General features: G+C 34.1%; 1 protein-coding gene across 10 annotated transcripts in view; it reads right to left on the minus strand.

Annotated features, from left to right (window-relative positions):
- DMD (dystrophin) overlaps nt 1-25,209 on the minus strand; it is a 1,047,400-nt gene that overhangs the window by 711,821 nt on the left and 310,370 nt on the right. For 9 of the 10 annotated variants that reach the window (XM_050333288.1, XM_050333286.1, XM_050333292.1 and 6 more), the window contains exons 8-9: nt 12,438-12,616; nt 11,395-11,517 (exon numbers count right to left, since the gene is read on the minus strand). In XM_050333288.1, the coding sequence (XP_050189245.1) occupies nt 11,395-11,517; nt 12,438-12,616 (302 nt within the window). The remainder of the gene's footprint in view (nt 1-11,394; nt 11,518-12,437; nt 12,617-25,209) is intronic. The other variant, XM_050333290.1, reaches the window with a different exon arrangement.

The raw sequence follows: 25,209 nt of genomic DNA on the forward strand, positions 1-25,209 counted from the left end.
AATGAAGTCAGAGAAATAACATAGTGAATTTTTAAGATCACAGATAGTGGAGAGAAACTGAATATGTTCTGAAAAGGAATGGTTAATTATAAGCAGACTAGAGAACATTTTCAAAAAGGTTATCATACTGAACAATGCTAATGACATAGAGGGGCTGGAGTACCATACAACACATACTGTGCTGTGGAATTAATTTCTTACTCATTTTGCAGTGGGAATTCATAGGGAAAACCTATGCAACCATTTAGTCATTTACTGTTATCACATTCCAGTATCTTTTAGAATGAACACAATGTTCTAGAACCTCTATTTTTTAATGCTACTTTCAAATTCAAATTCAACAATCAGGAATTACAAAACCAATCCTGATTACAAGAACATTGCATTTCCCCTAAAATGCAAAAGGAAAAAAATTCCCAAGCTCTTTTCCTTAGTTGATATAAAAAGTAAAAATCAAAATGAATCACAAAAGTGTTATTCTCTTTTTATATTCATAACACCTAAAAAATGAAGCTCACTTGTTAAGTGCATGAAACAGGCTATGCTGAACAGAAAAAACCTCACACAAATGACAAAGCAGCACAGGATGCACACAGGAAACCTCTATTAATCCCATAACAGAATGTCAATTTATTTTTCGTCTCATCCTCCCCTTGTCTCACTGATAGTCTCTGTGTCTGAAGCTGCTGTTCTCTGTATATGATACCGCTGACACAGTCAGTGTTTGCATGATGCTTTTTCTTATTTTTTATAGAAATCTTTAGAGTTTCTTATCTCTGCTCTCTCTCACTATCTTGCTTTTCCCCTCTTCTCCTTTTTCTGGTTTATATTTTTTGTTTGTTTCTGACAGACAATAATATTATTTTTAAAATTCCTTTGTTAATACTCCAGAAGCAAAGTATCAGAATACAAAATGAAGGAAAATCAATATTAGATTTGGGTTATTTGTGCAAAAAAAAAAAAAAGATGAAACTGAAACTCGAATGTGTTCTCCACTGAACAAAGTACAAGAAAAAAATATTTGACACTAATAGACAGAAGACCTTGTCTCAAAAAGAAAGTTAGGAAAATGATTTGACATAATTCTAGAGTGAAGAAATATTAGCCTTAGTATGTAAGAACTGGCAATTCAGAAGTTGAACACAAGCAACCTAATGGACCAGCAGTTCCATAAGTCAGCTATAATTTTTCTCAAATGAAGATTAAAAAGCACTTTTGGTAGAAGGTGCAAATATTGTTACATTATATAGAATGCTAAATACCAAAAAGATAAACAAAGCTGAAAGATTGTAGTAGAAATGCAGATGGTAGAAAAATACAAACCTGGAAGACTGCCTTTAAAATATCAAACAAAAAACTTGGATATCATATTTTCACCTTGATTTTCTCTAAACACACATGCCAGTGCTATATGTATTAGTGAGAGCTGTGCTTTAAAGTTAAACTAGTCTCTTGAACAAGGACACACAAAATAGGATATTTATTCTTTTCTTATTTGTGCTTGGGAAGTAAAAAAATTTATTTAAAAATATTTTCCAAAGAACTTGCAAAACACTTAGCAAGAGTAATTCTATAAGAGATTGCTACTGTATTCTATTAATAGCTTTGATTTTTTAGCAAAATTCTATTTTGTACCCTTTTAAAATATTTGCCTGTTTTTTCAAGTTTGATGCCTCACTACATCATCCAGAGTCTATTTAAACTACTCTTTCTGTAATGACATTGGTGATGATAACTAAAATTTCCTTTTTAATTTTTAAGATTATTTATTTCATCAAATATATATCTATTATTTCTTTACTACAGCTAAAATAAATTCTGAAAAAAAAAAAAAAAAAAAAGCTTTCTGTCCAAACACTTTATTGTTCCATACAATTTTTTCTGGTTTTGAAGTTCTTACTTTTACTGTTTTATTATGCTTTCAGGACTAATATTTCTGCAGAAAGTTTGAACATGTGAGAAATCATTTGCTACCTTCCACTCCAAACGTTGTTTATAAGGTATTATTCCTTCCTACTTCTTCCCTTAGCTCACTGATCACTGCAGGCTAACACACTTGTGTAAATAATGTTAGACAAATATTAATATTAAATATTAAAATATTAACAATAATATTAGAATACTTGTAAATCTCAGAAACCCATAAAGCAAAATTCCTTAATACCATTGTACATAGAGATAGAAGCCTTTGCTGCATGAAATGAGCATGGGAAATCTATGAATACTTTCTTCTCTCCACTTGTATCTGTAGTCTGTATATGCACACCAAAACCACAAAGCACATGTGGCAGTATCTTAGAGGGAGAGCCATCTACACACATATTGCAATGCACAGTTTCTATTGCATCAAAATCAACGGGAGGGAAGAAAGAAACCAGGACTTTCTTGAGTAGGGATAAGCAATGTGGCCTTTTCAAAGGTCACTACTTCAGGTAAACATGCAGACCTACCTGCTGTACAAATCTGAGCTAACAAACCAGGAATGGCACTTCCTACAGACCTACAACTCTAGTTTGATCCTGCAAATATCAACTCAAATATAGGAGGGAAAAAAATGATTATCCACTTCCCCACAGTGTAATCATTGGGGCAAAAGGACACTCAGGAAACAGAACCTCCCACTGATTCCACTGGAGCGACCAATTAACTGTCCATTCACTTCTCAAAGTCCAACTTTTGCATTTTTGACACAGGACTATTTGTCATGCACCAAAAATATTTTAAATTTTACTATGAAGAGTATTATATGCAACTGAGGGCACAAAGGTTTTCTCCACAGAAGCCTTAATGTTTTCTAATAGAGCTAAACATGAAGCTCTTTCCTCAAAATTTCAGCTACGGGTATTTCAAGGGCACAATGCATATCCTGCACCCATTTTTTAAGCTATCTTAATTAAAAACACCCTTTAGATTTACTTTAGCCAGAAAAAATTCAACCACAGGATGATGTAAAGCAAGACAGAAAATTGGTTGAATTATACAAAGTAGAGCAATCAACCCTCATCAAGTAATGTTAACTAGAAAAATGTAATACTTATTGTTTTCATCATATTCCTTTATGCTTAACACTTTAGGTAACCTTAACAAAAACCTATTATATGTTAAAAGGAATGTATCTTCTGACACTCCATAGAAAATCAGACAGAGAAAGCTGAGATGAAGCTACTTGAGGTCAAGGAAGCTTCTTTTGGTGATGTGGACCAGTTAAGGTCTCAAGAAAGAGAAGGTTCTAGAGCAAACTTTCTCCCTTATTCCTGAGCACATGAACAAAACGTGCTGCTGCTACATCACCATTTCAGTATTTCTTTGGGCTAGGATGTTTGTTTGTTTGTTTTTTCCTGGTATTATTGCTAGATCCCATCTGCACACAAAAATATGGTCAGATTAACATATGAAGTAGAAAATCTTATCTTTGCTGTTTTTTAAAATTTTATTAATATCAAATCTAGATGAATTAATAAGAAAAATTGTTACTAAGTTTTAAAATAATGTTTTCTAAAACTATGAGGCAAAATTTCATCATATTATTGAAAAGTTCACCTGATATACATAGATGAGTAAAAATCTAATAATACTGCTGTTTAGAATTATGTTATAATTTTATCTCTGGACAAATGCTTTAAATTGCATTTGTGTGGTAAATTGTTTCGTTGATTTGAGAGGTTTTCCAAAGATATGAGTTCAGTTTCATTTCTTCTGTATTTCAAAGGTTTTACTGGGTGAAGAGGGGAAGAGTGCAAAAAATGAAATGCTTGCTTTCTCAGTCTCAGACTAAATTCACTTTTCATGTGTGCATAAACTGAAAGGTCTTTCTTAAGGGTTTGAAAAAGGAATGCATAATGAGTTCAAATTGTACCCTCAAATTTCTTCCATTTCAGTCCTGAAATTAAGAAAAAAATGAACACTAATCTGTCTACCAGTAAGGAATTTCATTAACATTGTCTCCTACATTTCATCTAGCTTTTCCTTGCATCAAAGCCACTGCTGGTACAAGTAATTCTACATCTCTAGAGGTTAGGAGGGGGATTAAATCTATTAATTAACATATGATGGATTTAAAAAAACCTGTTTTCAGTAAATGAATGTATCTCCTTATTTGCTGTATCTAGTTCCATTTTTAAGATACCATATACATAAAGTATGTTCAAGAGCTCAATGACATAAAACAACTTAAAAGAACACTTTTAAATGTTATGTGTCCTTTATATCTTATTTTATTCCTTGATAGTTATTTAAAAACCATAGAAAATGGGTTTCTTTTCAAGGCAAGAGAAGGAAAAATACTTGAAACTCCAAAATTCAATTTTTTTAAAAGATGAATGTCAACACCTTGTTAATGTGAGTGAAAACACATCAACAAGGTGTTGAATTTGGTAATAAAAGACTTATATCACAGGTTAGAACTTGTATAACAGACTTTACAAAAAAAGAAGCAGTTATATCACAGCTCAGCTATGAAATTATGAATATCTTACTAGTGTGCTTTTCAAAAAAAATACAGATGTAATTTAAAATAATACAGAAGCTAGTTAAAAGCACCTAAAAATAAACTACAGGTAAAAAATAATCAAGGCAAAACTGTGTTACTGAAAATACATACATTTCTCTGTTCAAAAATACATTCACCAATAATGTAATCAGGAAATGACTGGTATAACATTTCCATGTTTCTAATAGTTAAAAATAAATAAAAAAACCAACCAAACAAAGCCCTCTCTGCTTTAAAAGTAATGCAAATCAAGTTCATCTACTAAAAAATGGGTTTGTTTTTAGATATTTCCAACCACCTGTAGGTACACTTGTGATTATTACATTATTAATTTATTCAGAGTTATTAAATTCAATTTGAATATACAGCATATAAAGATATATTTTATCAAGGAATTTATACTTTCTGTATAACATATTACCCTTCCTTATCAGTCAGCAACTAACACTAATCATTCATATTGGATGCACCACATTGCATTTCTAGCGTTCCTTTGTTTAAACAAACTTAGATATCTATCTTAAGTAAGAATTTTTATTTGAAAAAGTCTTACATAAAAAATAAAAGATTCTCTCGTATGTGTTTTTATAAGGTTAATTAACAGGGAAAGTTAAAAGGGGACGGAAAGGTCAGTAAGTGACTGCTTTTCATGTCAAAATAAAGACCTGTCATTACCTACTGGAGATGGAAAACCCCCCACTTCTTTAGTGATTGTGAACAGGCAAACATAGAGGGAGAAGATAAATTTCATTTCTGAGCTCCAGGACTGATTCACTTCTGAAATTTCACTTCTGACCTCCAGGACTGATTCCTCCTACTTGCCAGCTACAAGCCATTGGGACTTGTAAGTTTTGCAAACAAATGGTCTGGACAAAAGGAGCATGCTCTGAATCCTCCCATTATTGAAGAGGTGTAAGACAGAAGTACTAATTATGAGGCTGATCATGAGTTGTGCTTCTGCCCATAGACTGTTTAGGCTGGGAAGACATGGCTATGGAAAGAAGACCTACTGATGAAAAGAGACGTCATGAAAAGAAGAATTCCTGCCAGGAAAGAGAATAGGATTTGGAAATAAGATTGAAAAGATGCTGCCTAGAAGAAAGATCCTGGAAGTGAGATGAGATCCTGTAGATCAGAGAATCATAAAATATATTCAATTGGAAGGGATCATTGAGCCCATCTCCCTGCTCCTCACAAGACTACCTAAAACTAACTCATGACTAAGAGCAAATTTCAGACTCTCCTTGAACTCTTACAGGCTTGGTACTATGCCACTTCACTGGGGAACCTGTTTCACTCACTGATCTTCCTCTCAGTGAAGAACTTTTTTTTAATGTCTAATCTGAACTTCTCCTGAGGTAGTTCCATAGGATTTCCTCATTACCTGCTACCAGTCAACAGAGTGATGTGGAGACAAGCAGCAGGGGATGCCTATGGATCTTGGCCAGGGATGTCCAACATCTGTAAATGCAGGCAGTGACACAGATCAAGCTGATACAACTTTCTGCCTGACCTACCTGGACCAGGAGCAACTTTGGTTTCAGTAAGTGGAGGAGGGAAAGTTGAGACCTCAAGATCTTAGCTAAGGGGGGAACCAAATGAGTGAGTGTGTGGATAAACAAGGGGATTAAAAGCTCTTATCCTGATGCATTCCTAAGTATCAGAATCCAGATTCATTATGGGTAATCACTAACCCATTAGACTACTAACATTTTTGACAACAGAAGCTCTTGAAAAAGAGTCTACAGTAGACATTTAAATAAAAAAATCCCACAAAACTTAGTTAGAACTGCTGCTGGAGTCTATACACAAAGCAGTGACAGGAAACAACTGGTGTCTTGACAACCCTCCAGGCTGGGAGAAGAAGTCATCAATTTGCCAGACTGTTATTGAAAATATGAAATACACTTTAAACTGTTTGCTTCATCATTTTGTAAACTGTTCCTTGAAGACATGGCATTCAGGGGAGTTCCTTAAGAAATTCAGAAGACTTGCACTTAGCTTCATTTTTCCACTTCTGCATTTCCTTATTCTGTCCTCTGGTAACAGTTTTTGCTATTTTCTTATGCTTAGTCTGAATCTTAGGGATTTTACTTAGCTCTACAAAAACAGTTTCTAGCTTTCTGAACAGAGTAAGTTTCTATTTAAATGAGAACACCTAGGCTAACAGATGGAATTATACTTGTTGTCTAAACTATATCCTTCGTGATCTTGTGATTAAATGCACAGATAATTCTGTATTTCTGAAGTTTCCTTACTTCTACTTTAAATTATCCCATAAATCCCCCCAATGCTGGCAATGGGATATTTTCTGTGATTAATATCTTACATTAGAAATATTACCAAGAAGTTAAACTAAACTTCTGTCTGGTTGTACTTTATGCGAGCTGTCTTCTTATGCCTCTCCAAAGTGCACTTTACCACAAGGCAACCAGGACATATTCAGATCACAGCCTCTAGGTAAAAGCAAGGTTTAGTTCAAAGGAAAGCAATACAGCAATTCTGTGATGCTGTACTGCTGAAGCATTTGGCACAGATGAACCCTGAAAGGTCTCAGAGAGGAGGTCTTGCAGCATTTTAAAAGAAGTTAAATGGCTGGTAGATGACCAAAAATGTGACAAATTAAGGGTCTAGAAAATTCAAAATCTAAAGGGCAAGGCTGCCAGAAGGATCCTGTGCTGTGTGAATAAATTCAGTTTAATTTTATAATGAGTTTTCAGTGACTTTCCAAGTTAATTACTATAGTTATGTACATCAGAAAGACCTGTACAGCAACTTTGTAAAGCCCATATCAAAAACCTCAGAGAACATGAGCAAAAATGCATTACAATAGTTCTATAAAACAAGAATAATGACTGGAGGATTAGGAATTTCCCACAAACTAATGACAAGGTTGAGGCCTGAGGTGAAGCCTTTAATTCCCAAATCAAATCATTATGTGTCAGTGAACACTGTCCTCACTTACCACTGGTGCATCTCTAATTATTTCAGTTCAAATATACTGAAGCTTGTCATCTTAAATGTTAAGAGTAATTCTGCACACAAGCTCTGTATTTCATTTGACACAATGTAGAATACATAACTCCTGTCAAAAGAACAAAGATCTACAATGATAGAGATGAATGGGCTTGATTTTGAACAATAGATAATTTAAGGCAGCCAGACTCACATTTGACCTTTTAGACAGACTTGTCAAAAGCTTATTTACTGAAGTACCAGTCTCAAAATATACATAGACTTTGTTCATCCCAATTTTTTCATTGCTTACATTTTCAGTACTGTTTTCCCAATAGGGTATGAAGGGTACCCTCACTCAACTTGCAGGCAACACCAAGCTGGGTGGGAGTGTTGATCTGCTGGAGCGTAGGAAGGCCCTGCAGAGAGATCTGTACAGTCTGGATCAATGGGCCAAGGCAAACTGTGTGAGGTTCAACAAGGTAAAGTGCTGAGTTCTGCACTTGGGTCACAACAACTCCAGGCAAGTCTCCAGGACTGAAAAGGTACCATGAGTGGTAAAGGGCCTGGGGGTGCTGTTGGACAGCTGGTTGAAGAGGAGCAAAAAATGTGCCCAGGTGGCCAAGAGGGTCAAGGGCATTCTGGCTTGTGTCAGAAATACTGTGGTCAGTAGGACCAAGGAAGTGACTGTATTCAGCTCTGCTGAGGTCACAAATCAAATTCTGTGTTCAGTTTTGGGCCCTTCACTACCAGAAAGACATTGAGGTGCTGGAGTGTGTCCAGAGAAGGGCAGTGGAGCTGGTGAAGGGTCTGGAGCACAAGTCTGAGAAGAACTGAGAAGCCAAAGGGAGCTGGGGGAGGGGTGGGTGTGTGTTAACCTGGAGAAAAGGAAGCTGTGAGATAAGAGTTTGCCTGGGATCAATATTAGGAACTGCTCTGATAAAACAAAATAGAAAGTAAACCCAGCACTCTTCTTGGTCAGCTGTTCAATGAGATGAGTCAATAAAACAAAACCCAATGCTTTCATGAATATAAAGCAGAAGTGAAAAGCTAATTTTAAATGAGGATTAATTTGAAATTTAACTTGAGGATTTTTTTCTTCTAAATGAAGCCAGGCAGACTGTCTTATTACAGAGAGTGCACACAAGACAAAATACAGAGCTGGAAAGTCAGGCAAGCCTTCTGTAATTGCTAAACAGTAACTGCCATCTGCAACTTGTCAACAGAAACATTTTCTGTTGGGCCTTAATTAATGTTAATACAGAGAATTCAAGGATTCAGATTTGAGAAGCAGATTCTTATACCAAGATCTGCATGAGTTTGTGAGCACTCTTTCAGTAAAAAAGATAAAGGAAGGAAACTTGATTTTTTTTTTTTTAGCAGAAAAACTGTTATTCATGCTACTAATGGCATTTGAAAAATTTTAAGTGCTTCAACCAGAAGTAGTGAAGCACAGATCAAACAACAAGAAGGCACTGAGTGAACAGGTTGGCAGAACAATGATTTCCTTTGAATTTGAGATGTGACACAGTTAAGTAAAGCAAAATTTGTCTGGCCACAATTTGCACAACAAAAATGTTATGTCCTGCAAGTATACTTGCAAGTGTGAGTAACAAACAGAATAAGAATTCAGAAAGGGTGAATTTAAAGACACACAAGCTGTGAAATCACTAGGAAGAGTAAAGATGGGGAAGGTGAAGTAAAATGTGACATAATAGACAAATGTAGAAGATAGGAAAGGACTTTTTGACAGATGATGGTGTAAAAGGAAATGTTACTCCTCCTGCTCAATATGGAGCTCAGAGAATCATAGTTCATAACTCTTTTACAATTCCTGACAGCTTACATATGCAGCAAATGTATGACATAAATATCATGTTTGGACAAATATGTAAGACAGTGATAAAAATCTTTGAAAAGAGGTCCTATGTAATTTATTTTTCTTCTGAGTTCCACTTGGCTCCTGACTGGACTACAAAATCTATTGGAGCATTCTTCCAAATGCAGAATTTTAAAAACATAACCAAATTAAACACTAGAACATTTAAGATTAATCTCAGCAGTTAGAAAATCTGGAGAGAAGCTGGTGAAAGAATTTTTGTTGATTGTTGCTACGTATCTTCAGTTATTATATTGGGGAAATTATAATACTAAATCCCTGTAAGTTGAAAATTTGCAGAGATCTAAAGAGAAGAAATGATTCTATGATTTCAACTGAAGACCAGCGTACTTAATGAAAATCTTGCTTCTCCACAACAGCATCCACCATTGAAACTGATAGACCACAGTCCACTAAATCTACTGATTTTTTTCTTTGCTAACTAGATGGGAGTAAGAGTCAGTTGCCTAAACTCTAACAAATCTGAGGATAATAATAATAAAAAAAGTTGACTGCATTTTGATTTCTTTGTTGAGTCCCCTAGACAAGTAGATTTTACTGAAAATCTTACAGGTATTTGCAACATCTATAATGGTATCCAAGAAGCATAATAGAAAATTGATGTAAAATTGAAAGGTTACTAAATTACAAAAAGAATATAATATTTATTTTATTTCCGTTAACATAATATGCCAGCTTCAGATATCTAGAGAAAAAATGATCAACCACTATTTTATCAGCACTATAAATTTGTTTTAACAGGTAAACGATGGCTGCTCTTTGAGAAATACATGGCTAGTGGCAAAAAAACCACAAAACAACACTGATTGAGAATTGAATATATTAACTGGTATTATTTGCAATTAAAGTTTATCTTTTTTATAATGAGATTGTGTCTGGTGATTTTCCCATAGGTTTTTAAGTGAATGCTCTTTATTTGTTAATATCTCTTATAGCTGTAGCACAATAGGGTCCAGTTCTGGTTATGTCTTCAGATTCTGCCAAATTGGTAGATTTTTAATATTACTGTTGAAAAAAATAATTATAGTAGTTTTAAACACCTTGTTTAAAAGTTGTATGAATCATCACTAGAACACATTTGATGTTATTATAATGTACACAGGACTTCTGTTCTGGAGTATTTAAAGAAAGTCATTATTCAATAAAAAACCTGACACTTGAAGTGTAGATTCATAAACACAATTGAATTGAAGTATAATTTTGCAATAATTTTTAGAAGTTAGACAGAATTAAGTATTCAGAAGCAAACTCAAATTGTATTGCCAAATACATGCAGACCTTTTTTCCCCAAAATAATGAAAGGAAAGCATATTGCAGTACACAATATGACCTTGGCTCCCACACTTGTCTAAAGTTATAAAAATTCAACTACTGAAATGCTCACTATAAGGGTTACTTGATATAATTTTTATTAAACCACCACAGCTACTAAAACATAAAAACAAACAAACAAACCAAAACCAAAACCAAACCGAAAACCTAACTCCCTAAGCGGAATGCTGGCATGACGCCTTCAGTGATAAAAATTACCAATTGTAGTAATCTAATAATACAAGTCATATAAAGAATATTAAATGTAATGTTCCTTTTATCTTTTTTTTCCCCAACTAGAGTAACCTTCTAAGAAATGCCATCACTTGCTATTTTCTTAAATAAGAAGGGCTAGGAAAAGAAATATAAAACCAATGGCTCTTGTTTTTTTATAACTAAACCAGAAATATAATAATTTGATGCCAAATACAGTTTATGTTTGATTTGTTCCTCTAATACTTTTTTAAGGCAATACATGTAATATTTTGAAAAATAACAAAGGAAACAGTTTATTATTTTAAAACAGCAGTGTTTGAATGTTATTCAGTCTTAATAATCAGCATAACATCTATTGCCAGCCATGCAAAACTGCACAGTAAAAAGTAACCACTCGACAGAAAAAAAAATCCTGGAAAAAGCAGGTCATCGAGATCAAGGTGTAAGCAAAATGCACAAGCTCTTTCACTCCAAGCAGAAGCTTAATAAAGCAGGTTTGTAAAAGATTACAATATTGACAGACCTGTGGAGGAACCTGCCTCCTTTTTTGGTCAGGGGATGTGACATACACAGCTTGTGCATATGCGTAACTTTTGAACCGCGGTTTAGGAGAAGGCGAAGGTCCCTGGGGTACACTGACTGTGATCTATGAATAAATTAGAGGCAGAATGGACACATGGGTAGGAGCATGGATTATAGAAGTATTGATTTTAAGAGTAACTGAAGAAAAACAGGCAGGAAGGTCATCACCACTGTTATTTTTCAAAGACAATGTTTGTATTCAGGAGGTAAAATTGGGATGGTATTAAGGAAAGCTCTAATTTAATCTGACATCCTTACTAAAACCAACAAACTGTCAGGACTCAATACAAGCAAAGGCAAGTATCTTGTTGCACATCTTGAATAAACAGAGCCAATACCTCCTATCTGCTCAGTACTCCAAAAGAAAGTGAGCATTCCAAAACTAACATACATTAGATTAAATTCAGGCAAGTACACTAGGCCTAAAATCCACTAAACACTTCAGCAAAGAATGATGATTTCAGTCAAAAACATAACCAACATTGGCAATTACAAATGAATTCCAAGTATTACATGAGTTTTTTGAAAGGCCAACTGTAAACTGAGATTATCTTAAAATACACGTTTGTAAAAAAAAAGTTAAAAAAATTAAAAATGTATCATGAATATGGAGGAATGTCAATTGCTATTCTCTAAAAAGATACAAATATTTCTACATGTTTATTTTTAGATGTAAAGCCTCCCCATTTCCTTTGTTCTTTCTTTAGGTGCCCTACCACAATTAAAACACCCAGTGCTGCACCAGAGATGAGCAAACCACTTTTATGCTGAATAGTTACTTTCAAAACAGCCTGGTGCAAGTCAAAAATCAGCATTAAAGTACATGCAGACAAGTACACTTGATTTGCTCGGGATAAAGAGACTTTGCCAAGTAAGCCCATGGGTTTTTTGCCTTACATTGGCCATGTAACATCAAACTCATGGGGTGGGTAGGGAAATAGCCACTTCAGAGCAGCGAGATGAAAGCAGAAAAGTGAAACTCACTTCTTGTGAGAAATGTTGTTCATGTACTTCTATGTGCTCTTCTCTAGTGACCCTTGAGCGTCGTGGCAGCATCTCCACCTCCCTGATGGCTTCCATGGTGACTTTCTGGGGCAGAACTTGGAACAGTGAAGTCACATACATTAAGATGGACTTCTTATCTGGACAGGCAGTTGCAACATCTGGAAGGCAAAATAACATGTCATTTCGTTTTCCACATTACACAGAAGAAATAGCAAATTAACTTCATTCAAAGTTGATAGACTAATGAGTAATCTATTGTCCACATGAACTCTCTAGAGACTAATTAGAAACTTATCATCCGTTCCAAAATTGCAGACCAAACTTGCATATCAATGAGAAGGAGCCAAAGATTATAAAGTTAATGTTACCTCACTCAGCATGAACTTTCCATCTATATTTCTGGAGTCAAAATAAACACAGTATACAGTTTGACACTGTGATCCTCATTAAGCAGGACTAGACATAAGAAAAGGTATATTTGCTTGTGCTGAATACATACTACAATTATAAAAAATAAGGACAACCTCATTTTGCAAGTCATGCCTTGTACATTCTCTTCACATCATTTAACCATTGAAAGCAACAATGATGTAAGAAAAAAAAAAGATTTACAGGTTTTTCTAGTGAATGGGTTCATAAAAACCAATTGTTGAAGCCAAACTATAATATACAAGCCTATACATTCTGCTTAGTCTTGTATTCTTTGTGAAGTCTGTAGAATACCAAAGGATCATGGTACTCACAGGCATTAAAGTACATAACAGAATAAATGCATTAAAAAAATCTCTATGGACTTTAGCAGTAAGTATAAGAAACTTTGTGTGAACACAAAGACGATTTAAGGTTTTGCACATAGCTATGTTATACATCAGCAGTAAAAGTAGTTTCTCTGACTCAGCCTTTCAAGTCAATAACAATTTGTAAAAATGTTAAGGCATGTGGTAGCTCTTCGAAATAGTCACTTTGTTATTTGCCATTGACATTTACTTCCTACACTCAGTCTAGTGAATCAAGATGTAAAAGCACTGTCATACAAGAAATTTATTATTAATTCCATAAGTGTTTTAACATGACTGCTGGTAGAAAGCCAAGAACTATTAGTTTTTGCTGTCCTATATCAATCCTGGTTTAGCTAAGATTTGAGTTCATAAAAACAAAATAATAAAAAAAAATCAATAATACTACAAGGTGGCATCTCATTCTCTCTTCTTACAATGCAGAATATATGAGGGAAACATTAAAAGCTCCATATATAATTGGAAATCAAGAAAAGAAAACCTATCAATAATTTTGGTTTGGATTTCTGACCCGTATCCATATCTTTGCTTGATAAATTATGAGAGAGCTGAAGGTTTAGTTCTACTTAGCAATGACTGGAAAAATGGCACATTCCCTACAACATTCCCACTTCCATGATATAAGTATTTTCCTGTCACAGCTTTTTGTTTCCTTTTTAATATTTTAACAGCATTTTGTTATACTCAGTGTCCACTAGTAATTGATGTTTAGAAGAATACCCATGCCAATATACAGGAAAAAGTACACACTGAATGAACAGACATCAGTGTTAGCTGTGATTTTTCTATTGTTTGTTCATTATTTCTTATCATTTATCTACACAAATATCTCACACAATAAAATAAAAGGAATATCTAGCAAACAGTATACTTGCCAAAAATTGTTTACCCATTCCATTTGACAAATAAAAGATACATTTGCAGCTGTCAAAATCCACTGGCAAATAGAAAAAGATTTAATTATTTAATCACAGGAAATAGATAAACAACCATAGTTGCAAAGCCTGGAACATCAATCTATCTCTCAAAAGTCTTTTTTCCAGGCTCTTCCTGGTAGAAAGATGCCTCTTTAAGACATGAGTGAAAATGAGGATGATATAAAACAATTAAGTTCCATACTAAAAAATATTCTACAGGTCTAGCAAAACAAACAATTCCAGCATTTTGCTACACAGTGTTACATTATTTATACACCGCCACAGAGTGCAAGTTATAAGTGTTCATGGAAATGTTTCTCCCAGTTTTCAAATAAATGCCTACTTATAATATAGCCATTCCTTTTTAATAATATTTTGCTGCCTCCAAGCTTTGACCAAATAACAGTTCTGATTGTCAGAATTTGTGCTGATTCCACTCAGTCTTTGTATCAAACTAGTAGCAAAGTAACTTTGAAAGAGGAAAGCTTAAATGCTTTCTGCATTGCCAGAAAGATTATATTTCTGTATATAAATTGCTGATATGGTTTCTTTACATTAAGAGAAAAATTCAGAAACATACTTTACCTTATAGAGTGCTGAGAAGTAAGATAAGACTTGAGCCCTAAAAATACAAGAAATCCTCTGTCCTCAAAAGAAGGAGCTAGGATTTTCACAGAATCACAAAGTGGAAAACACAGAAAACTTAATTCTAGATCCTATATCTCACTTAATACTGCCAGCTTCCATGACAACAGCAATAAAAAATCCTAATGTTTTAATATTACCTACTGCTATCCCAAATGAGTATTTAAAAACCATACTAAAAAAAAAAAATTGCCCTCTTTTCCACAACAAATTTGAGATTCTCAAAGTTGATTTGAATTTTCAGAGTTTATATATTTTTTCCTTGATAAATGAAGGCTGTTATTTCTTCTATCAAAGTTGGTTTTGTTTTTTTTCCCAAAGGTTTATTAGTGATACTAATGCAACATGAATACATATTCCTGAAAAAAATCCTACTGCTATTTCCAAATTCATCTTTTTAGAGAGCAGAAGCTCTCAGAATCTAGTTTATGCATAAATGATTACTTTCTACAATGTAAAGTCATTACAGGAGAGATTTCAATATTTGTACAGCAACTCCTAGTGTGGCACCAACCTCAACTGCAGTAACTAAGGTGAGGGAAAAGTAGAAGCATTAAGAAAAATGTACAACCACAACTCACATGTTATTTTTATTTTTTTTACCTTTTAGCCTCAAGGACAAGGGTGAACTTTTCAAAACATGTTGGAATGCCTGTGGTAATCTGTTTGACAAAGCTCACCAAAACACTTTGAAAGAGCTTCTATAAAACCCAAGTCATATACTTTGATTACGTTTTGACTTGGATGAACCTAAATCCGCAATTGAAACTGTACAAAAGTGCATGAGACTGCACTAGTAAAAATGAAACTGCTTGGTTTTAAATAGCAAGAAAAGAAAGTAAGATTTCATTCCCAAATGGATGTATTAGGTAAAAGTATCTTCATAACACTAGCCCTAAAGCTGGAAGGGTGGGTGGGGGGGCTGTGAAAGAAATAAAAAGGGGAAAAATTTTGAACTTGGTGATTTCTACTACAAATGGATATTTTAGGTTATTTACTAAGAAGTCTATTTACAGACATTTATCTATGACAGAATCATGAGGCCTGTCTTTGATTTGCTCTTACTGGTGACTTTATTTCCTGAGTGCGGAAACATGAGACTAAATAAAGTTTGTTCTTATTTGAACACCAAGAAACAAGCAAGATTATCAGGCAAAGATTACAACCTGTTTTTCTTAAATGAACACAAAATTCTCCCCCAGTTCCGATCCAGTCTCAAAATGATATTTTTCTACAAACCATGTTTACATTAATACTATACAAATTGTATGATAATAGTAGAAACAACAGAAGTTGCAATGGTTTACTCTACCGAAACTCACTGCTGCCAATAAGACCTCAAAGCAATAAAAACTGTGAGTCCCTGAAAGGTCAGCCAGTAACTGCAGTGTCTACTCTGCAATTATTGACCTTTTCTGCTTCTTTTCAAAACTTGTAACTATTTTCTGCCTCTTTTTTTTTTTCCCCACTCCATCAGTAGATTGCATGTTAAATTTAAAATGAAAGAAATTTTTGGAATTTATCTCAAGGAATAGCACTGAACTTGCAGAAAAATAAAATAATTTATTAAATACTGCATAATTGCAAATATAGAAATGTGATGGAAATTTAATCTGAAAATTCTTTAACAAAGATAAAGCAAAGTCAAAATTTTTGGAAGGTCGTTAAGTGGCCTAAACAAACAAGCATGGTGATTACAATCTATTGCTTTGCAGAATAAAATTCACATTTTACAAAACTAACTGCTAGCAAAAGGTAGAAATTATATAAAGATAATTAAGAGTAGAAACCTGGAGGACAGCCCAGTGGTGATCTACACAGATAGTGGCACTGTTTTTTTTCTTCTTTTCTGTAGATACGAACACCCACGCACCCAAACCAGTATGAAACACACAGAGGAAAGTGTCATTGATTTTTCAACAGTTTTCCTTAACAAAGTAAATGTTTTAAACCTTATGGTTAAGAACTACTAAATACCTTCAAAATGCTGTCCACAGCCATCTTTTATAGGCTGTGATGAATAAGGTCACAACATCAGCATGAAGAAAATATCTTCAGAAGATTACCACATTTTTGTTTACCTTCTAGAATTACCAAAACAGATCAGGATTTGGGGGATTTAAGTGATGCAGGATTCAAGTGTATCCCTTATTAAGAAATCTGGTGGCAGAGAATACCTTAAGTCTGAATGTTTGTTCTGATTTACTGCATGAGTGTGAAGGAGTCTTGGACTAATGTGCCAGTACTATCCTGGGTAAACGAACAGGACACTATCTCTGGTTTTCAAATCTGCAAAACCAGACTTAATACATCTGCAGAACAGTAAAGATGCTCCTTGTTCTTCCTCAGTTTCCTCACAAATAAACATTGATTCAATACCACAACAACCTTTGCACCTTAAACTAGGTCTAACATAAGCATCTTAGCAGCAAAGATAGAGACAGAAAGAAATGAAGTCAAAATGGCAATGGAATAAAATGTTAGTTTTAAAAAGTGGCGATGCAAATGTTAGTATTTTTATCATAATGTTGTATATTTATATTTTTGTCACTGAGCATGATTCTCATAAATTTGTTGAAATAACAAACAAAAGGCAACCTTTAATTTACTCAAAAAACTGACAGACATTACTGAAAGCTGCAGTTCAATAGTTCAAAACCCAAAAATGTAGTGAGGGGTGAATGATAGGGGGGAAGGGCCACAGGAAAGAAAACTAAAATACACCCTGCCTAAGTCCTACTGAAGAGCCTGAAAATAGAGAGATCAAAAGAGTTACAGTCTCTGATATTTAAAGTCAAGAATAGTGTTCAGAAATGGTAACATTAGCAGGTACAAAACCAGTAATTTTGCTAAGAATATTTGAGATATCTGCAAACAGGCTAATATTTGAGAAAGCAAATGGGATGATATTTCAAAATACTGTGCATTTCCCACTTCACTTTTATAAATATTTAGTCAAGAAAAATTGCACAGGTAACTATGAAAAAAAAATTAGAGACTGAACTAATAAAGATTTTATAACTTCTTATGGAGATAAATTCATTACTTCTATTTCATTCTAATACCTTTCATAAAGATAAAATGATACCAGGTGAATTAAAAAGGGCAATAGAAAGCTAAATAGCCAATTCTGACTAGACAATACACAGAGCAGTGTGCATACTGAATGGGTAATTCAACACTTGGTAATATTTCCTCAAATGTAGTCAAAAAAAGCATTGGGAAACATGGCATTCTTCTGAGATAGTCCTGAGAAGCACAGGCATTCTGCCTCTATGGAATATGCCTTCCTTTCAGTCCCAGTTGAAATGTGCTGTTTCCGACACCGAGGTCAGCTAATGAAGTTAATGCCTTCCAAATCTTACACAACAGGATGGTGTTTGTCACTACAAGCAGCTCGTACTCTTCCTCTCTAGAACCTCATGGACAACTATGAAATCTGAGGAAATCAAAATGTTGAAAAAACCCCCACCTAACCAAGTTGTTCAAAATAGACTTATTCATATGTAAACTAAAAGCAAACTGTTCTTGGCTTTGTTTACATTTATTTTTAAAATAGCAGAAAATTTAAGGGACATATCTTAATTTCTATGCAGAAAAAAAAAATCCTAACTTTAAGTGAACTTCAGATATAAAATTACTTGTAGATTTCTTTAAAAACTACAATATTTATTGTGTAAAATAGCACCTTCAAGGATAATTCCCATTTTTCATTAACTGAGACCAGAGTATTCTTTGCTGATACAATAGATATTAATTTTTATATTCAATAGACCACACTTCCACAGGGTATGCAAGTTTGATTAATAACAACTAACAAAAACCCAGACAATCTTTCAATATTATTACAAGAGACTGGGGAACTTTATATCTATTAAGGGTCAGTTACATACGGAATATCTAATAAAAAAAATCCCTGCCAGGAATTAATCTGCACAAAGTGATTCAAAGTGTCAGTTTTAAATTCAAAGAAGAGGTTTCTTGCTCAGTCCCCTGGCAGTACATTTTGAATTTTCTCACTCCATGTATTACTCCTGCATCTAAATGAAGGGACCAATTATCTAGTTAATATTAGTTTCTATATGTATGACACAAAAATTGCATCAAAATGAAAAATTAGGGCTTTAAGAACCGTAGGGTAACTGTAGCAGATACAAAAAGGTTATCCCCACTAAAACTTATCTTTAAAAAGTACTCGTCTTGAAAAAGTTGAAACCTAGGAGTTTTTATACAACCATGATTATTCCCACATTGAAATGCTAAGAACATAGGTTAGAAGAATTCTTGTAAATGGTTTAGGGGATGGATTTCTAACTTTTCAAGGATTATTTCACCAAGAATGCAGCAAACAGATTAATGTGCTGATCTTTTATCCTTAGGCTGATCATGAGGAAAACCAGTCTAAAATGTGTCATGCCAATACTTCTTACAAATGCAAGATTTGACCAAAGGCTTGCTCACTGTTTTCCATCTTCCAGCAAGTTATTTAAACAGAGTTGTTATGTAATTTAAGAAGAAAAACCTTAAATGCAATTATCTGAGGAACAGAACTGATAATGCTGGACAGTCAGAACTTCTTAAGACCATACTCTAAGGCATTTAATATGTTTTCAGCTGGAAACACCTGCCCATATTTTGCATAAATGTAAGCTGCTATTCACTTTTCAACAGTTATATACATGTTGGAGAAGTAAGTAGAGAAATAACTCAAGGGTAAAGCAAGATGTCTGGTAAGTAACACATACTGGAAAGACCAAGAAATCAACATTTTAGTGATCCCTATTTAAACAGGTAGCAGAAAGTATTTTGCCTTTTCTAGTCAATGCAAGCCTCAGCCTAACTGATTGAACATAAGTATATGTAGACATTGAAAAGTAGGTGAAACCCTAAAAAGAAGGATCAGACTGGATTCGAGGGCATTATCTCCACAACTCTTACTTCAAAAGTTTCCTGCAAGCTGAAATAGTTGTAAATACGCAACAACAGCAGCCAGATGTGACTGGGATGCCAGATGGTATGTTATGTGTGTATCAAACAAACATTAAAATAAATATAGCAAATTTCAAATATGCAATACATTATTTAGCATTTGAAAAGAAAACCATAAATATTAAAGCATTATAACAATTACAGTCTAGTGGCCAGCATAATAGCAGCATTTTAATGCTTTACTGTGTGCCTGGAAAAAGAAAATCCTTCTTACTACTGTATCAGGCAAATTCTTAAGGGAGGGCCTACATAGGATATCTGAAATCTGTATTATAGTATTGGCTTGTTTGTTAGACATTTTTCTGATGTCACTGTTAAAAGTTCTCCCATTTTTCTCATTCAGAATAATTAATTTCCTCTATAGTATACTTTCACAGAAACAAACGGATAGCATCATTTCACTACTCAGATATTAATTCCAGAAATGTTTTATAACAATAGCAGCATAGGAGCAACTGAGAAGGAATCCAACATTTTTGTGGATGGCTTTATTAAATAGTTCTAATAAACTTATGCTTTTAATACTTAAAGAACTGTCCTCTAGTCCTCCACAATACACTTAGGACCTAAATAAAGATCGTATTAGTTTGTGAAAATTAGTGCTACAGGGTTGACTTGTTGGGTCTACCTGGACACAAGGAGGGAAGGCTAAGAAATGGTAATTTACTCTTTTCAAGAATTTCTAGAACAGATACAAATTCTGGGATACACTGAATGTAACCACCCTTCAGATTACATGGGAATACCAGTCCAAATAAAGCACAGTTTCTTTTAAGGCTCTAGTGTTGCACATTCAGTGAATGCAGACAGAGCACACAAGATCAGAATCAGATCATTCTCGCTGTGATACTTGCAAAATTATGCTTGTCAAACTTTCTAGAATAGCTGCAACTATGTCAAATATATAGGATATTTACAACAGCATATACTTCATATTTATGAGCATTCATGGAACAGATAGAGCAGTCTTGAAATGGAGGACTAATTTTTTTATCCAAATATCAGTTTTGAAAGATAATCCAAATTCATCTTCAAGAAATATAATATTAATTTTATTGCATAAAGTAGCAATAAAATCTGATTTGGAATTCTGTCTTCTGATGAGACATGTCCAAGATAAATCACAAGTGAAAGAGAAAAAATTTGTTAGTGTTAACTAGACAGCGTAGAGAGAAACGTAAACCTATTGAGAGTCCAGTCAAAGGAAGGTTGAGGGCTCTTCATAAATATATCATGGAGTTAAAGCAATCAGAGCAAAAAGCATCAAGCTCAAGGACAGTGTTAGCACAAGAACAAAACAGAGCAAAATAACCTGAAGAAACATAATCTAAAAATGCAGAAAAGTGTACAACCTTCAGAAGGTGAGGTTCTAAGCAAGGAGAAGGAAGAGAAGTGAAGCATCCAACTGGCTACAACAGAACTTGAGGAATTTAATAAAACCATTATAATGAGACATTTACCTGAAATTGCAGGTAACAGATCTCAATGAACATCTGATCCCTCATGTTCTGTTCCTCTCCTCCTGTTACATTATAGTTAATGTTAAGTATTTTTGAGCTATAAATTTTTAATACAAGTTACTGCTATAGTTAGTTTCATGTTTTTCTTTCTATGAACTCTATTCCCTTGTTTTTTGTGGTTGTGTTTTTTTTTAAATTATTCAATTAGGGGGAAATATGTACATGCAATAACCTAGCCAAAATAACAATAAAAATAACGTGTTATGTTTGGCTATTCTTAGAAACTATGATAAAGCATTACACTAAAGATGTGAAAGAGCTTTTGCATATATAGCATACATATACATAGTTAACAATTAATAGTACATCAACAGAGCATGTGAAACAAATTAATGCAGTCAATACATCATAAATAGGAGTTAGGAATGCATTAGAACAACAACCAATTTTATCATATACTTATCACACATTATGTTAATGAAAAAAAAAAGTGTTTATATAGGACTATGAAGCAACAAAAAAATTGACCAGGTTAAATCTAAAGATTAGTTGGTGAATATTTTAAGAAGCATAAGTATTTGTAAATAAGGAGTAGGAGCTAAGAATAACAACAGAAGAACATGTAAAAGTTTAAGAAAATATATACTCCTGGAAAGAGATTGTAGAACTGCTATTTCCACCAATAATATTATCCTTTGATTTTTAATTTACCAGTACGAATTCTAATTTGCTGAATTATGTCTTTAAAATTGAAGACATTACAAAAACTTTGAATTCACCAACTGAACAAAGATACTTTTGTCCAATTTTCACCAGAATATCTACTTAAGCTCACTTCTCTTTCTCATAGCCAACAGTATAAATCCCCACTATTGTGCTTTGTTTTTGTTTTTTTAATCAGCACCTTGCAACTCACTAATAGAAATCTATTACAACACAGTGCTATTCCTCCTTTTTATTACATCTTTCTCCTCACCTCGCTCCCACCTTTATTCAGTCCTTACAACTCAAGATTTTAAAGAATGGTAAACCTTTTTTTCAGTTATCCCTAAAATTCTTTATGAATTAGTTTCTAGTAATGACAGAACTAATTGCAGACATTTTAGCCTGAGGTCAAGCTATCCAGTAGTTTTACTCTTATTTTGCCTCTTTTGAAGCAGTTTCACATCTTTTCCTGACAGTTAATTACTAATTCCTGAAGAGGTTATGTCAAGCTAGGTCTTAGTCTATGCTTTTTCCAACAAAATACAGTTTGCAAGTCAAAGTTACTTAAATAGAAACTTTTATTAGCATCCTGGAGAAAAAAAAAAGGTTGTTAGAAGACATGCTTGAAAAGTTCCACATGTTTTGTTTTAGAATTGACTTCTCCAGGCTGAACAATTAAACAAACAAGCAATGCTACAGGCACAGGGTTCAAACAGAGCCATGATGAGAATAAGCAATATTCATGATTACAGTAAATGGGAGCACAATCTGAGATTATGAGAGCAATGGAGGCCAACACTATTTTTCAAGTCTTTCTTTGATTGTCCACTAGGAAAATTGATTTTAGCCCAAATATAAAGAGAGATTTAGTGGCTATTACCTAAGAAAACATACAGAATCTAAAAGTTATGTAGAAGGGTGGCCTTGGCAAAAAACTAAGAATGTTCTGAAGACCTGAGATTAGGCTTTGAAACAGGGCCTATACCATCTATTAAATACCTAAATAAATGAAATACATGTCCAAACCTACTGGGAAATTTTCAGTCTTTAAACAAAATACAACCTTGTAGTAAATTACAAAGAGTACAAAACAAAGTTTATAGTGTCTTCTCTCACCAGTTTGTTTGCATTGATTTTAAAACAAACAAACAAACAAAAATATACTAACAATATGCAATACTTTCTTCTTTTACAATTAATCTACTAGTAAAAATACCCAAATAAAGATAAGATGGCCCTAATTCTACTTAGGTAGTATTTCCTCTGGGTCTTCATTTGACAGTGTAACTCCTGAAATATCTTTGACTCCGGTTGTGCAACTGTATTCCTCAAGCAGATGCCCAAGCTGGCCCAACACTCTAAGAATTTAACCCATCTCCACAGAAGGGTAGTAATTACATTAAAAATGAGCCTGCAGGATTCAGGTAGGACACCAACAGACAAACAACAAAGCTACACCTCCCAAAACGTTATAGTATAATTAGACTCTTCCTTCCAGTCAGGCTGCTCAGCTAAGTGACATTAAATCAAGAACACTGCAGCTGTGGCATTGCAAGCAATATGTAAAGTTACAAGTGTCTAGAACTGAACTGCATTTCTGAAACCCCAGATGGCTGAGTATATTATGCTGTTAATAAGGCATGATTAAGTCTCCCCTACAGGATTATTTTCAATTCAAAGGGATGCAACTGCAGCATACATAGGTCCTTACTGCTTCTGTAATTTGTTATGAATTTCACTGAAATTTTGGGGTTAACAAAGATACCATTTAACATTTCAACTTGTAAAAAAGGTACTAAATATACAAGTAACATAAGCATGAAACACCCTACACCAGAAAAAGTAGAGGAGGATAAAATGAGCAGAATCAAAGTAAAATACTTACAAATACATATTTTCTATAGTGTCTGTGTTCTCCTGGCATAAAATGAATAGTGACAATTGATAGTGTATTATCACTGAAGCATGTTCAAAGATCTTACAGGTCAGTCTCTTTTGTGCCATGTTTGTGTCCTATCATTAAATCATCGACCCAAATGTTACCGCTTTCTGAAAATCATGCAAGAGAAAATTGGCAAGAGGCAGATCAGTATTTGTGTGTAATCTTTTAAAACAAATAGTTTTAACACATGTATTTTTATTGCCTCTCTTTTATAAAATGTTAATATGCCGTAGACAGTGATATTTCCTCATAAAAATGTCCCAGCCTTAGCAAGTTACCCAACAGAGAGTTATTGACTTAAGACAGAGTTTAATTTTGTGAAGTATTAATTGTTTCTTTTCTTAGTGTTTCACTGGGCATTGCATCACATATTATTCAGCAGGAATTCGGGAGTGGAACATTATACTGACATTAGTTTAATGAGAATTAGATATCCATAAAAGCTTGTAAATTTTCTGCTTCTTGTATGTGACCAGAGTAGTCAAACAATAAGGTAGTCATAGTGCCTTAAACCTTTCAGAAAACATCAGATAACTCTGGGATATACAATGAGGTATCTCACCTCTAAGTCATTTCTTTGAATAAAACCCAAGCAGTTAAGAATGGAAAATCACTACCACCTGAACATCTCGTGTCTGCTTAGTAGCCAATATGCACTAAGTCAATAGTGTCAGTTAAATTCCTAGTGGAGTACATAAAAAAAAGTTCTCAAGCTACAATCCATCACTCTTAAAGGGAATCTCAGCAGAGAAAAACAGTGAGTCACGCCAGTGTTAAAACCTCCCCAGGTTATTTATGGAAATTATATTCCACACACAATCCAAAAATGAACTGGTAATTTTGGTTTTCATAAGAGTTCACAAAGTTAATTTACTAACACACACAGTGATAATGTTCTATTTCAGTTGTGGGAAGTACAATGGCTGGTCATCTCATTCCCTGCCCAGCGTTTTCTCCAGCCCCTATTTTGCATGGGGCACAATGTCTCTTCCCCACCTTCTTGGTCCATCTTTCCTACAGCACATCAGTCATGAAAGCAACCCCCAATCTCAGAATTCCCAGTGAGGTCACAGTTTCGCAACTGTGCATGGACTTCCAAGTCCGTGTTTCCCATTTCATGTGCATTTGCGTACTGATTTTTTTCATAGGGAAGATGAGAGTTGTCTCAACACAGAAGTGTTTTCTAAACACTTCTTCACTGCCACATGTGCCTACTCTTCTCTTGATTATTGCACCCCTTCTCTGACATAATTAAGTTAAAGCCCCTGCCACAAGGTTAGATGCTTTTTGTCAAAG

Source organism: Myiozetetes cayanensis, unplaced genomic scaffold (assembly GCF_022539395.1).
Source record: "Myiozetetes cayanensis isolate MyiCay16 unplaced genomic scaffold, myiCay2020 scf5-8, whole genome shotgun sequence".
NCBI lineage: Eukaryota > Metazoa > Chordata > Aves > Passeriformes > Tyrannidae > Myiozetetes > Myiozetetes cayanensis.